Source organism: Dicentrarchus labrax, unplaced genomic scaffold (assembly GCF_905237075.1).
Source record: "Dicentrarchus labrax unplaced genomic scaffold, dlabrax2021, whole genome shotgun sequence".
Taxonomy (NCBI): Eukaryota; Metazoa; Chordata; class Actinopteri; family Moronidae; genus Dicentrarchus; species Dicentrarchus labrax.
The window spans coordinates 10917907-10932884 of NW_026136723.1; the positions used below are offsets into that span (position 1 = coordinate 10917907).

General features: G+C 41.1%; 3 protein-coding genes across 7 annotated transcripts in view; 2 read left to right on the plus strand and 1 right to left on the minus strand.

The window, feature by feature from the left end:
• The window catches only part of LOC127357905 (glutathione S-transferase A), a 114591-nt gene that overhangs the window by 31336 nt on the left and 68277 nt on the right, over positions 1 to 14978 (plus strand). The gene's annotated exons all lie outside the window — the stretch shown is intronic.
• LOC127357897 (sodium-dependent neutral amino acid transporter B(0)AT1) lies at positions 1938 to 8405 on the minus strand. Its single transcript, XM_051390460.1, has 12 exons — positions 8005 to 8405; positions 7003 to 7143; positions 6399 to 6536; positions 6081 to 6262; positions 5852 to 5962; positions 4978 to 5090; positions 4766 to 4894; positions 4204 to 4360; positions 3878 to 4082; positions 3622 to 3781; positions 2820 to 2982; positions 1938 to 2602 (listed from the first exon to the last, which is right to left on the minus strand). Exons 1-12 carry the CDS (start codon positions 8201 to 8203, stop codon positions 2396 to 2398), a joined length of 1905 nt encoding a protein of 634 aa, XP_051246420.1. The 5' UTR covers positions 8204 to 8405; the 3' UTR covers positions 1938 to 2395.
• fhod3a (formin homology 2 domain containing 3a) overlaps positions 14334 to 14978 on the plus strand; it is a 63645-nt gene continuing 63000 nt past the window's right edge. For 2 of the 5 annotated variants that reach the window (XM_051390450.1, XM_051390451.1), the window contains exon 1: positions 14339 to 14941. In XM_051390450.1, coding sequence (XP_051246410.1) covers positions 14777 to 14941 — 165 coding nt within the window. In that variant the 5' untranslated portion in view covers positions 14339 to 14776. Of the gene's footprint in view, positions 14942 to 14978 lie in introns of all 5 variants that reach the window. The other 3 variants (XM_051390452.1, XM_051390447.1, XM_051390449.1) reach the window with 3 other exon arrangements.

Genomic DNA, 14978 nt, shown 5'->3' on the forward strand with positions numbered 1-14978 from the left:
GCAATGACATAAACTGCAATGCATCATTGTGGGTGATATCCACCTCGGAGTGACCATCGTTGTTCACTCGCTCCCTCAGCCCTCCGAGGGTCCATCTCACCAAGTTCACTTCAGTTTTCCAGACAATTGGATTGACACTTATGATGGCGGCAGGGATTCCCCCGAGGGCAAGTTGAACGATTAATGAAACGCAGCCAAGCTCTGCCAGAGAACAGAAAAGGGAGAGGGAACAGGGAGAGGACAAAAACCAAAGCACAACAACAAAGACATACTAAGCCGAACCAATTGCTGGCAACGTGGCTGATGACCCCCTCGCCAACCCACAGACTGACCGGGAGCGGAGGTATAATGATCTCCATTCTCGCACCCGGTCAGTTGTGGAGAGGAGGATCGGCCAGCTGAAGAGCAGGTGGCGCTGCCTGGACAGGACCAGGGGCATGCTTTTATATCGGCCAGAGAAGGTGTGCCGCATTGTGTTGGCATGTGCTGGTGAGGCAACTGCAGGAACCAGACCCTGGACCCATTAACGCTCAACACAATCCAGGTGCCATTCAGACCCGACACCAACTAATTGCAACAATCTAAAAAAGGTAAAAGGAGACAATGTTAACTTTTTAACCAATTCTTTTTGGCTGATGCTGGTGAGTGCGTCGGTGACATTACTCAGGTGGCGGTTAATTTCACCGATGCCTCTTATAATCTCTTTTTGGGACTCAAGCACAGCACTTGTGAGAACACGGCTGGTTGGATGGGACCCAGCATCGGGGGGAGCAGAGGAAGTGCCCCTGGAGACGCCAGCCTGCACAGGAGAGTCCAAGGTGGTGCGCGGCGTGGCCGTGGACTACACTGGGGTGGAGTGGGTGCCACCTGATGCTCCACTGTCTGTGTGGAAAATGAAAAATAAAATAAACCAAAGAAAACAAGTCAATGTGTGTTTATGGCGTAAATTGGCAAAATTGTCTTCAAACGTAAAAACCATGCAGCGTGCTGGGTGGGTATTAATCAAAATCTATAAAAGCAAATGGTTACTAAGTGTAGGAAAGTTAATCCAAAAAAATTTAACATTATTTACCTTCATTGGGATCCCAGGTGAACTCGGTGTCTCCTTCATCTGCTAACACCACGCCGGAGAGGACCGTGTCGCCCACAATCGCTGCCACTCTATAGTCAAATGAGGTCAGCTCCTCCACCCCAGTTCCACCACCTGTGGCCTGAAGGCTCTGGCGATGGGCAGATGTCCGCCGCTTCACCTCCATCTTGATGTCTGACCACTTATTTTTCAACTCTGGTGCGGTTCTCCGACCCTACCGAGTTTACTGCCTGTGCCACGCTTTCCCATTCTGTTTTTTTTCTTTTGGTGTTCATGCAGGACGATAGAGAGCCAAATAAAAAACATTTTTGGCCACTACCTCAGTCAGCAGCACCTCCAATTCACACTCCATATAAAATTTTTTCATAGCTTTTGCCATTTTCCTAAAGACAGCACTATCAAGGCGTATTTATACTAATTAGCATATTAAAATCAGTGTAATTGAGGGACGGAACAGAGTAAGGTGTTGTGCTTGTGCATGTGCGCTCAATTTCACGTTGATTGCGATGTACAAAGACAATGTGCATGGGATTCTGCATATGCACGTTTTGATACATCTGAATTTTTTTGTGCGTACGGAACGCAACATTCTAGTAGGAAATTCACGCAAGTCTTGGTACATGAGGCCCCTGGTCCAGACGGTCGTCAAGCTGAGTAAATCTGGAGGACAGGTGGACCAGCTTATCCATAATCTCTTCCAGAGAATTTTCATGTTGTCCCATACAAGCTCCTTGAGAGGAGAGGGCTTGTTTAACCCTCCCAATCTCTCCGGGGTCCATACTTGGCCAGAATATTCTGTTGGGTTCTTTAAGTCCTTGACTCCAAAGCAGAGATGCACACACACTGGTGAGTGGGAACTGAAGATTCTTTAATAACAATCCGAACCAAAACCAGAACAGAAGCGGGCAGGTGAGGCAGGGAGCTGGCTGGCAGGGGGAAGTCTTCTGCAAAATTGCACAGGCGAATCTTGACACAGGTAATGTAGAAAAATAGCAAGGAGTATTCTGGCAGCAAGCAGGCATGAAGACCGGGGTAATGAGGTAGAGGGAATAGGCTGAGTGAATTCAGGTGTGCCTCTGCTGCCAACAGGAGGAGCCAGCCTCACCCCCTGCCCACACAAGCTCTGCCAGAGAACAGAAAAGGGAGGGGGAACAGAGAGAGGACAAAAACAAAAAGCACAACAACAAAGACATACTAAGCCAAACCATAACAATTGTACAGAGCATGAGGAAGAACAGCATAATATACAAACAATAAAACAAGTCCACATTCATTTTATTATTAAATATTCAAAGTCAAATATGTTTAAAGCTTCATTTTGTCACTCATTTGTATTTTGGCAGAGATAGTGTCCACCGTGAAGTCATTGTGGTCCTTCTTGCAGCATTTATTCTGGATGAATTTGAAGAGGGCAAACACAGGGATGGCTAAACTGGGAACTCCTGCCAGGATGAAGATCATGACGTTGATCCAGGAAGGATACGGACGTGCTTCGAGGGTGGGGAAGTTCTCCTATAGCCAGAATCAAGGAAAATGTTACAATTTCTAGCAATGTACACACACAAGTGGTCTGATATGACAAAGGTTTGTTTTATAACCACAATTAATGAGAAGAAAAATTTTTCAATGTTGAATTTCTCAAAGTGGATTTCTTGCAATATCACTAAGAGACCCATTTTAAGACATAACATCTAAAAAGGTCTTACACTGTTGTGTGGAGCACACTTACCGACTCCTGGTCCCAGACCAAATAGGTGAGACTCTTGGAGATTTGGGTTACGAAGTAGAAAATCAAGATGAAGATCATAATGAGTGGACTAACCACCCTCCATGTCACCTGCCAGAAAATATTGGGTTTGTGGCCAATCATAAACTCAATGTCCTCGTTAAACCTGTTTGGAAGCAGTAAGAGGGAGACATAATGTCAGTGTGTGTATGGAAGCATCCATAAAAGACAACCTTGTACTTTTATTAGTTACAGTAAATAAAGCAGCCTGTGTGGCTTGGTGCGTGTTAAACATGTTTCTGCTGCTCTAGACTTCAAGGAAATAAAGCCAAGTCCCATTGATCCAGCCTATTATTCCAAAAACAAATGCCCATTGCTCCGATAACTTGTATAGGATATACACAATGGTATTACTTATGAACATGGCTTAACTGACATAACGAATGTACCTATTCGAACCCAAACCATGATCTCTTCCTAAGCGTAACTGAACTGTAACTGTTTCACAATGTTAACCACATGTTTATTATTGTTACTATGATGACAAAAGGCCGCCTGATTATTGTTACCATGATGACAATGGTCCAAATACACGAGATATGAAGGGCAAAAAACTCCAGGGAGGGTGTGTATTTTGGGAAAAATGGGCCTTTGGAGCAGTGGGCTTTTGTTTTTAGGATAAATGAGCTTTCGGCCTAATGGGACAAATTTCGGACTATTGCGGTTTTGGAACAATGGGCAGTCCCCAGCAAAATACCTTGAATACTTTGCAGTCTACCAATAATTACTTCCGGGATAGACTCACCTATCTATGCCATAGATGTAAATAACAGCAAACATTTCACAGAATCCAATGACCAGAAGGGGGATAGAACCAGCAAAGTTGTCAAAAAGAGCTAGCCAGTAGTTTCCAGAGCGCAGGGTAAATATGAGCCCCAAAGCCAATGATATTAAGCAAGTCAGACCTGGGAAAAAAATACAAAAAAGTGGTTAAGCTCCTATCATATTTTCTACTCCTGTGAAAATTATTTTTTTATCTAGTAAGAACGTCTGAAAATTACCACAGAAAACTTCTTTAGGCCAAGTTCGGGGCAACAGTCTGAGGTCCTGCAAAGGTACCACCACTCCCTCAATGTTGCCAAACATAGTCGAGAGGCCGAGGCAGAAGAGCATGACGAAGAAGAGGACAGCCCAGAGAGGAGAAACAGGCATCTTGATAATGGCTTCTGTGAACACAATGAAGGCCAGACCTGTTCCCTCCACGCCCTGAAGGAGTATACACCAAATATTTCAACCACCGTCTTGTCATTGACACTAACTTTAGGTAAATTGTTAACAATAGATAAATTACCAACAGTGGTAAAATATCCAAATGTTATCTATTGACCTGACTGAGGAAACTCTGCAGGTCACAGGTCTGTAGTTCCAATCCTTGAATGATTTCTGGGTTGGTCTGGTTGAGGTGTGCCAGAACTTCGTTGTAATTGCTATCTGTGATGTTGTTTTCGGGATAGTCGAAGGCATTCATCAGCTTCCAGATGTTACTGCCAAAAAAAGCACAGGGTAGATGAGTTTAGTCTGATATACCTGAATCCCAATTACTTTTTTTTTTTAGGACCAGTGTGTAGAATTAAGTGGCATCTAGCAGTGAAGTTGCAGATTGGAACCAACTAAATCCCCTTGACTGCAGAGGAGAAACTACGGTGGCTGGACAACATCTAGGGTCCCCATATGGAACCAGTGTTTGGTTTGCCCATTCTGGGTTACTGTAGAAACATGGTGGTATACCATGGTTGACACTGGAGATGAGGACCGACTCCCTCTGTAGACAAAAATGGCTCATTCTAAGGCAATACAACTATGAATGTTATATTTCCTTCACCCAATAGATCCTTCTAAACATTACATACTGGACATTCAAGGCATCCTTTGTGCATTTTGAAACTCACTTTCCCATACAGTCGTCAAATTTTTGCGTGGCCCTGAAGCCGATGATAGAGTAGATAACCGTTGCGGAGTACACAGAGGTGCAGCCATTGATGATGGAGATGAGAACAGCATCCTGCTCACAATTGTTGCTACAATGAAATTACAAGCATGTCAGGAGAACTGTTCAAAAGAACGTTGATTGCATGACTGTGCAGTTTATGAAGTTACTCACTGGATAGAGTTGTAACTGGAGAAAGAGATGAGACCTCCAAAAGCCAAGGAGAAGGAATAGAAAACTTGAGCACCTGCATCCAACCAGGTTGATGGATTCATTAACTCATTTACCTAGAAAAGTATAGAAATTAGAATACATGTATGTTGAAAACTGAGCAGAGATTTTTATGCAGATTACTTCCTCTTGTGATATTTCGGACAGTAAACACTATCTATTCCTGTCTCAGCCATTGTTAATAATTAATGTGTGGACATATTGTACACCAGGATAACATCATAAAAACTGATACTGTGATAAATCAATTAATTTACATACTAAATTGGTTTTAAGGTTGTTATCTGTTACTCATAATTTGTCAATGTCTCAAATGATCACATCATTAGTGAAAATGCACTGATGTTTTATTCATTTGTTGGCAGTATGTTTGAATCTTCAATTCAAATGTGAATTTGCAAATGTTCTTTTCAGCCATAGTAGTTATCTTTGCTTTTTTTAACAAGAACACAGTGTATCTTTGGTATTTCAGAAGCACTTGACGCAGTTTCTGTATTCATAAATGATACATAGATGAACACTTTGTGCACTCGAAGACACTAGAAAGCGTTTTTATCTAAACTTTGCTTATTTGCTTTCTTACCAAGAAGACTGATACCACTTATGGACTATTTCAGGCTAACGCCAGCTGCTAGTTGGCTTAGCTTAGCACTGGAAACAGCTTGCCTTGTATTTAATGGACAGATATGAGAGTGATATAGGTCTTCCCATCTAACTTTTGGTGTTTTTCCAAAATGGAAAAACTACTGCTTTAAAAAGTTTATCTGATATTAATGTAAAGGACACTTGTTGGTTGATGTGTTACACCATTGCTTACATCTGGTGTGAAGAGGAACTTAATTCCATCTATTGATCCCTTCAGAGTCAGTCCTCTGACGAGGAAGATGGTGAGGACCAGATACGGTAGAGTGGAGGTGATGTAGACAGCCTGAGAAATGAGAGAATGATAACAATGAGCCAAAGATGTATATTTGAACAAACATTAATGCTCCAAATCAGGCATCACTCCTGCTGTAGATTACTCAGATGTAATTTGACTTTCAGACCTTTCCAGTGGTCTCAATCCCTCGGATGCTGCAAACATAGAGCAGAATCCAGGCAGCCACCAGGGATAGCACCATCCACCACTGCAGACCTCCAGCTTCATCGATAGCTGTTGAAGTGTTGAGGGTCTCTCTGTACCAGAAGTAGTCAACGGTGCTGCTTCGAGCACACTCCTCCACTAGACCTGCAAAGGAAAGAGATAGCAAAAGGAAAAGAACAGGATGTCAGCAACCTTGGAAGGAGATGTTACCACAAACATCAGATGGGTTTTTAGAGCCTCTCTGAATGTTCTCTTGATATATACTGTCAATAAGGCATACCTGTCCTGTTAGCATTGAGAGGACATTGACTCCAAGGCAGAGGATCCTGAAAGGAGTTGAAGAGATACCACATGATCCAGGCCATGATGGTGTTGTAATACATGCCCACCAAAAATGAGACAAGCATGGACGCAATACCTGCAACAAAATGAGACAAAGAGTCTGTGAGGCTGTACTTACTGCTGTGCTTTGAGCTAAATGCTAACTTCAGCAAGCTAACATGCTCACAATGGCAACATGCTGATGCTAAGCATTTATATACCATCTTGGTTTAACATGTTAGCATGCTAACATTTGCTTATTAGAACTAAACACAGCGAATAGCTGAGGCTCATGGGAATGCCTTTAGTTTTGCAGGCACTGGTATATGTAGGCTATTGGAGGAAAAGGTTTGACCTGATGATGGCGCTAGAAGACTAGTTAAAGGACCAGTGTGTAGGATTTAGTGGCATCTAGTGGTGGGATTGCAGATTACAACCACCCTTTGACTTGAAGCAGAAAATATGCTGGCCATGCAAGCATATTTGGCACCATGGAGACATATGCAAGTAGCATGTCTTAAAAAGAAATACACAATTTAATGTGCATGCCTTATTTCACCCACCAACTCCTGTCAGGTACGGACTGATTGATCTCCACACTCCCACGCTGCCTTTCCTCAGTCGCTGTCCAATGGCAAACTCCAGGTGCAGCAGTGGGATTCCCTCCAGGACCAGCAGGATAAGGAATGGGATCATAAATGCTCCTAGAAGTATAACATTCACATTATATCAATTTACAATGTACAGAGTGAGTCACTTTATCAGCACTTTAGCTGTGGACTTCATTCACAAAATGTTCCCATAAAGACACCTATAAAGTGTGAATGGACAGTACATGTTTTATACCCTCACCTCGACTACTTAAACCTTTTTTTTTTTTTTAAGTATTATTTTTTTGGCCTTTATGCCTTTATTTGACAGATAGAGATAGACGGAAAAGGGGGGCAGAGAGAGGGGATGACATGCAGCAAAGGACCACAGGTCAGATTCAAACCCAGGCTGCTGCATATATGGGTCACCAGCTCTACCAACTGAGCTAACCGGACACTATACTTCTTAAACCTTGAATAAAGTATTCACTTTTACGAAGTGTAGAATTTGAGGAAGTGAAGGAAAAGTAAGTCATTTCAATAGGAATGAAATTGCCAGTTGATATTATTTAAATTGGAAGAATATTTTTTGAGGATTTGTTGATTGATTTTAAACTTTAAAGGTCTCAGTTTTGGATGAACAGGCATTTGTATAATTTTTTTTAATGATCAAAATGACTGCTACCACTACTGTTTCTCTGCAGTCAGTAAACATATGCTTGCACTTATAAGCATACACAAAATGAGTTTTGCAAAGAAATTAAAAATTCTGTTTTAATGAATAAATCCCTTCAAATGTGTCAGTGTATGTGTTAAGCGTACAAGGTTTAATTGTGACTAAAAGTAGATTGAGTTATTTAAAATGGTTAAAGACACATTTGGATCCTTTTAATAATTCACACACATTGCTTGACTCTTAGTTTTTATGTCTGCGTGAAAGCGCTAAAATCAGAGAACATCCAGGCTCATCCTTACCTCCTCCATGGCTTTGACACAGGTAAGGGAACCTCCAGACGTTGCCGAGTCCCACACAAAAGCCCACACAGGTGAGCAGATACTGGGCTTTGTTGTCCCACTTGGGCCTGTCCCCTGCCTCTTCTTTTTCCATCTTCTCCAGGTCCCCATGAGAGGGGATCCGGTCATCCAGTCCTGGGTTTGGTAACTTCAGCTTCATGGTGGCTTCTCGTAAACTACACTGGACGATGGTAACTGGAAACTATAGCTGCTGAGCCTCCCTTTGGTAACCAGTTGCTACTTCCCTGCAAACCTTCAAGGGGATGTGTCCTTTCTCATACAATCTCCTCTGTGGACTGTCTCTCTCTCTCTGAGTCCTTTACCTCTACTGGGTGTCCTACGAACGGGCACTGAGGTATTTACCGTGACCTATGGCACCTAAACTGCAGTTATCAGTAGCTCATTATAGTCTGTGTTGTATTATGTAATGTCAGCTAGTTGAAAATGTGCACCCTTTTTGATAATTATTAATACATCACACGAGGTGCCATCACCAACATTTTCCAGATGAATTTGGTATTCATGAGTATGTCAGGGAAATGATAAAATATGATTTGGTGTTAACAAACAAACAGTATATCAAAACAAGTTTAAAAAGGTGATCATTGCGTTTACTTACAGTAAAATAATTTCAGTTACTAAAACTATAAGATTTTACTGTTGACCAGCTAACATATTGAAACAATAAACTGTGATTATAACTAGTTTTTGCGTCTGTTTGTTTGACAAGAATGAAACACTCACACAGCCAGAGGCAACATGTTTTCCATCATAGGTTATCTTAACTACCAGGCAACACCTTTTCCAGTCCTTGAGAAATCAGATTGTTTTATGGAATAGGGATGTACACACTTATATTTCAGTCTATGAAGGCATATTTCGTCCATGTTCTCTTAAACTTGAAATTCAAATGTTTAACCATGCTTTGGCTTTTTCTTCTTCTTTGCAGTTTAATTGTTAAGCAGTTCAAATTTCATATAAGCCTTATCCGTGTGCCCTTCTCATACAATTATTAACCAAAGCAAGACAGGTGTCTGCATTTACAGAAGATATCTAGCAGTCATATCTCGGGTTATTTTAAGGATGCACATAAAGATATATGTGTGTCTATACATAGTGTGTGCATCAACTACTGTTAAATATAAAATATACCACCAAAAAGCAACAGTTCAGTAAATATTTGTCAAAAGGCATTTATATGAAAATGAACAGATAAAACAATACAGTGTGTATATGAATTTCAAATTCACAGCATATTTAATGATTTATAAATGATAAATGCCTTATATTTATTTTTTTAATTTTTTTGTCCATATAGGTAGCAATAGACGTGCATCCAACACACTAATTCAAGATGAGAAAAACAGATTTCAAGCAAGAATTTTCTACTGGACCAAAAATCACTCATGCATGCCATTCCTGTCATATAGGGGTTAAATGCTGCCTGAACCCCTACACTGCCCTTCCTAGATTGCTGGCCGATACAACAGTGGGATACCCTCCGGGAGGAGCAGCATAAGAAAAGGGATCATAAAAGAACCATGGTGAACTCAAGGTAAGCTTAGATAACTGGAAAGATCCTTTCTGCCTTTCTATCTTTTACTGTCTGTATAATTCCTTTCATATATAGTTATTAATTGTCCTCCTAATACATTTTATACAGTTATTCATCTTTCAAAACTTCACCATCATGTGAAGCATTATGTAAAAAAACATCCACACAAACAAAAGGGTGTAGGGGGAGCTGTTATGGTGCACATTATCATGCATGACATCGAATATGTATGGGTTCAGGACTGAAAGTTCACTTTGCTATCAGGACTAGATAGTAGAGATTTAAATGAGCTGATATGGAAGAACTGAATCACGCATTCAATCATGATCCTCACCAATCATTTTTTTAAACTGTTATGAAAAGTTATGCCATTTTCAACAGGTTGTGGCCTGTATTGAGTGGGGGCTATTAAATTCACCAGTGTCACTGAACCTCACAGTAGTAACACAAGCTAAACGTTAACTACCCAAGATTATTATACAGACTTAACTGAACAGCAGCTCATGCTTTAACTTTATCAGTGACACAGAGATTGGTGGGAAGTTGGATTTCCACTTCTGAAAGTTTCCAGCTTATCTCAGGAGGCTTCAGGCAGCAAGGTGAAGGTTAAAGAGTCTCTTCCCTCAGCTGGCACAGTGTACAATATACATTGTAGCTGCTTTGCCACCTATAGCCATATTCTATCTCAATTAAGATATTTCTAGTTGTTCTGTTGGGTGAAAACTGCTTTAATAGTTTAACATATCATATGAATTCAATCATGAAAAATAAAATAAGAAAACATAGTTTGTTGTTATGCTTTGCTTTAAAAGATGAATGCTCTCTGCATTTATCAAAAAGTGTGTGCACTAGCCCACTGTTACGTTTGTGTGTCTGTGTGGACTTTCTGGTTGCTGAGTTTTGAGTTTCTGTGGGTGGTGCTTTGTGGGTAATGCCAGAGACTATCTGTTCCCAGGGTTCGAAGGTCTCTAACCCTGGAAGTGTACTTTGTCCAAACAACATTTCTCCTTTCATCCTCAGTTCATTAATTCTCTTATGATTAGTTTATACTATCCTTAATTTTTATTTCAAGGCAAGTACTAATTACAGGCTAATTAGCCATAGAAGAAATGGCTGCCTATGCTTTGCCAGTAATCCCTTACCTAACCCTAGGACTTGGGGACATAGGACTCTTCGTCATCTTTTCATTATGTGTAATAGAAATCTGGGGAACACAGGACAATGGGAACACAGAAATGGCCCCAGTAGAGTTACTCATGCTAATGACCTTAGTCTATCTCTGTATATGTATTCCAAATAAACCAGAATAAGTAAAGCCCATACCTCGAATAGGAAGGAAGATTTTCTCATCTATGGTTGGTTCAACACTTTGGTCCAGCCTATAATGTCTCAACAGCTGGATGGGTTTTAAATGAAATACAGTATCTTGACAATTGAATGGATTATAACTATATGAACTTTGATCACTCTTTTTGTCTTACCTAATAATCAGTTCAAATACCTGCAAAACTAATGACATTCCCATCAGCCTCAGCTGTTTGTTTAGGGTTAATTAGCAAATGTTGGCATGCTAACATTCTAAAAAGTGCAAAATCAAACATCTGCATGTTGTATGCATAAAACTGGTACTGTTGGGTCTCTGTAAATGTTATAAGGAGTTCGGTCTAGACCTGCTCTATTTGAAAAGTGTCCTGAGATAACTTCTGTTATGAATTGGCGTTATACAAATAAAATTGAATTGAATTGAATTGAATAAAAACACTTCTTGTACAATTCACAAAGCCAGTCGGCCAGTAGTTATTGTTTCTTCATTCCTGTGACACTGTTTTTTAAAGGGCCAGTGTGAAGGATTCAGTGGCATCTAATGATGATTGTACATTTTAATACAGCTCAATCTTCTAAGGGTGTAGGAGAAACTATGATGGACAGCGAAACTTGCAACAAAATGTGAAAGGCCCTATCTGGAGCCAGTGTTTGGTTTGTCCATTCTGGGCTACTGTAGAAACTGTAGTGGTGGTTCATTATGGCAGCCTCCATGGAAGAGGACCCGTTCCCTCTGTAGATATAAACCGCTCATTCTAAGGTAACGAAAACACAGTGATTCTTATTTTCAGGTGATTGAACATGAAAATATACCTATGAATATTATATTCTCTTTCTGCCAATAGATCCTCTCAGATGTTACACACTGGACCTTTAAGTCATCCTCCTGCAGTTCTGCACTTCTTCAAAAATTGTTACAATTTCCTGTGATAAAATATCCTAAAATGTATGTGGTACTAGTATGATCCTGTGGTACTGTACCAACACATGCTGGTGTAGTAAATTCCTGTGGTACTCAAGAGGTTTTATCACAGGATTGTACTTCAGGCTCTGCGGTAGTGTACCATACATTCTGAGGTATCATACAATATCAAACTGTATTGAAGACATTTTGATAAGTAATGAGCAAAATGCTAACAAAACTCCAAGAAAATGTTTCCTGTGGTTATTAAAGCCTGCCTCATCCTCAGAATGCCGAACATTTGCACCGAAGTCACTGTGATACCATAAAAGTGGAAAGAATAGCAGCAGAGAACCAGAAGACCTTGTCCTTTGACCTCATTCCAGTTGTCTGAGCATAACATGGAGAGATCCAGTCAGAATACAACAGAAATTACATGATAACGTCATGTAATGAGTATGATTTATTTTTCTTTATTTCTTACAGGAAATAGTGTTTTTTTTCAATTCAAAGCTACTGTATTATCACATCAAGGAAACATTCAAGAATTGCTCACTGTTTGGTAACCATCAGCAATAATTTAAGATAAGATAAGATGTTCCTTTTTTGATCCCCCGAAAGGAAAATTTGCATTAGGCACAGCATCAAAGGGGAATGTAATGCAAACAACAAGTATAATAAAATAAAATATAAATACAAACACAAATATAATCAAGAATATATAAAATATATACAATATAGTTGAATATGGTCCAGATGGGTAACTGGAGTGTATAACTGTACATGTGCAATGTTAAAGGGTATTGTGCAAATAAAAGAAAAAACTGTCGTGCTTGTCAGGTTAATGGTTGACAGTTTAGTCAGCGGAGGTGGGGGGGGAGGTTGTGCAGTCAGATGGCTGATGGCACAAACTAAGCACTTTGAGGCTCGGGGCTGGGTGAGGCTGTTTTAAAGAGTTCGGTCTAGACCTACTCTATTTGAAAAGTGTACTGAGATAACTTCTGTTATGAATTGGCGCTATACAAATAAAATTGAATTGAATTGAATTGAGTCTGTGGCTGAAAGTGCTCCTGAGCTGCCTCCTCTCAGCGTAGAGAGAATGAGAGGGGTTGTCTGTGATGGCTTTCAGCTTCCCCCTCACATTCATCTCATCCTCATTTGTGATATTCAGCGAATGTGTTGTAATCATTCCTAACGCCAGGGTCGCTGGTATGAAGGGGAAGTTTTGGTTTAAATTCAAGATGATGAATTCATGGTTAGGGATTACCAGCTCATATTAACAAAAGCTGCTATTTCCTAACCATGCTCTGAAGAAATGCTACAGAGCTAAAGATAAGAGAACATACAGTGAGTGTCTGTCAGGGTGTGTGAAGAAATCGTTGTACTTTATTCCTTACTTTACAACCAGTCATTAACTTAAGATGCAGCACATGCACATTATTACACATCAATGTGGTGTGTTTTTACTTTATCAGTGTTAAAAGAAGCAGCTTTCTGCCCTCCAGTGGTCTCCACTGGTTTTACCTCAGGTTTTGTACACAGATGATGATTACAGGAGTCCTGTAATGTTAATAGACTGCATTTATGAAGCCTCTCATTTACCCATTCATACACCAACTGCATCAAGCTGGCATTCAAGGCAGATCATCAGGAGCAGTTAGGGTTCAGTGTCACAGAAGGAGTTGGGGATTGAACCGCCGACCCTCCGATCAGTGGATCACAGCCGGCTAAGGCCTATATAACACCTCAGAGTAAAGGAAAATATAAGAAGCTCACTCATGTTCCCATCTAATACATCTCTTGTACACCTATTGTAGCTGTATCAAATATATATATATATATATATATATAAATTCCTAATGTTCCAGAAACTGAGAGCTCCTGTGGCAGTGAGTTTGCTGTATAGTGACTAAATATCCACATATAGAAAATGTAATATACAACAATTCGCTTAATGTACTGTAGAAATGGTACATTAGTTGGTCCAAGTTAGTAGCATTGGTGGAAAGGACAGAAATACTGTACTACCTGCATTTGGCCACTAGAGATCGTCATTAGTCAAGCTTGCACTATAGCATTGCCGCAAAGCGCTTAACAGCAAATATTTACCCATACATGACTAGGTGGGGGGGGGGTACTCAGCAGTGGGATTACATCAAACTAGTGTTTTTCACATCATTTTTGACCACATTGTTTTAGCAGGCTTTCTATTTAATAGCGACATAACATTTAATAAAGTCTGTCTCAGTGCTGAAGCAGCCTTATGGATATTTAATTTAACCTATTTATTATTATATTATTATAGTAATTACTTTATGGTATATTGAGCGTATGATGAACCTTTCTATAACGCTCCGGCGGCATCTTAGGTCATTATTTTACATTTATATGTTCTTCTATATAAGTTCTATAATGGATTACCGCAGTTCATTTTCATATAGGAAGCCACTGCTAAGCCGGGGACAGTGATCTGAAGGGAGGGAGAGATGAGGCAGAGGGGAAAATAGATATGGGGGGGTTGGGGGTGGATTTACTGAGACTCAGACAGACAGACAGCAGACCGGCTGTCCCAAGCTGCGCTGATCCTTCACTCTCCGGCAGCAGGCTGGAGTCCTCCTGCCGCCTCCCTTTTATCACTGGCCACCTGCCTCTCCGAGAATAACGCAGCGGCATCACACGGCTCCGGGCGAGCACAACCAAAGCAAGGAGCCGAGACGAGACGCACTGACCGGTTTTCTTGTGTGCCATTCTTCCAGCAGCCCCCCCTTTCTCTCTACATACCCCCGTCCTGCGGGAGGACCCGCTGCGCACAGGGCGCGCTTGGCGACCCGGGTTTGTTGTCGTTACCAGGAGAGGAGCGCTCAGCGACCAGGAGCCGTAGCTGGTCCGGCTCTCATCAAACCGGGCTGCCCCTCCGCCCCCGCCCTCAGAGGAGCCACTTGCATGGATGCACCATGGCCACGTTTGTGTGCAGGGTTCAGTTTTTAGATGACACCGATCCGTTCAACAGCACGAATTTCCCAGAACCGACGAGACCACCGCTGTACACCTTCAGGGAGGATATCCCACTCATCAACCAGTTAGCAGGCGTCCACCGGCTCCTCAAAGCCCCACACAAGGTAAGATCACCAGTGGGTAACAACTCATCCGAGACTT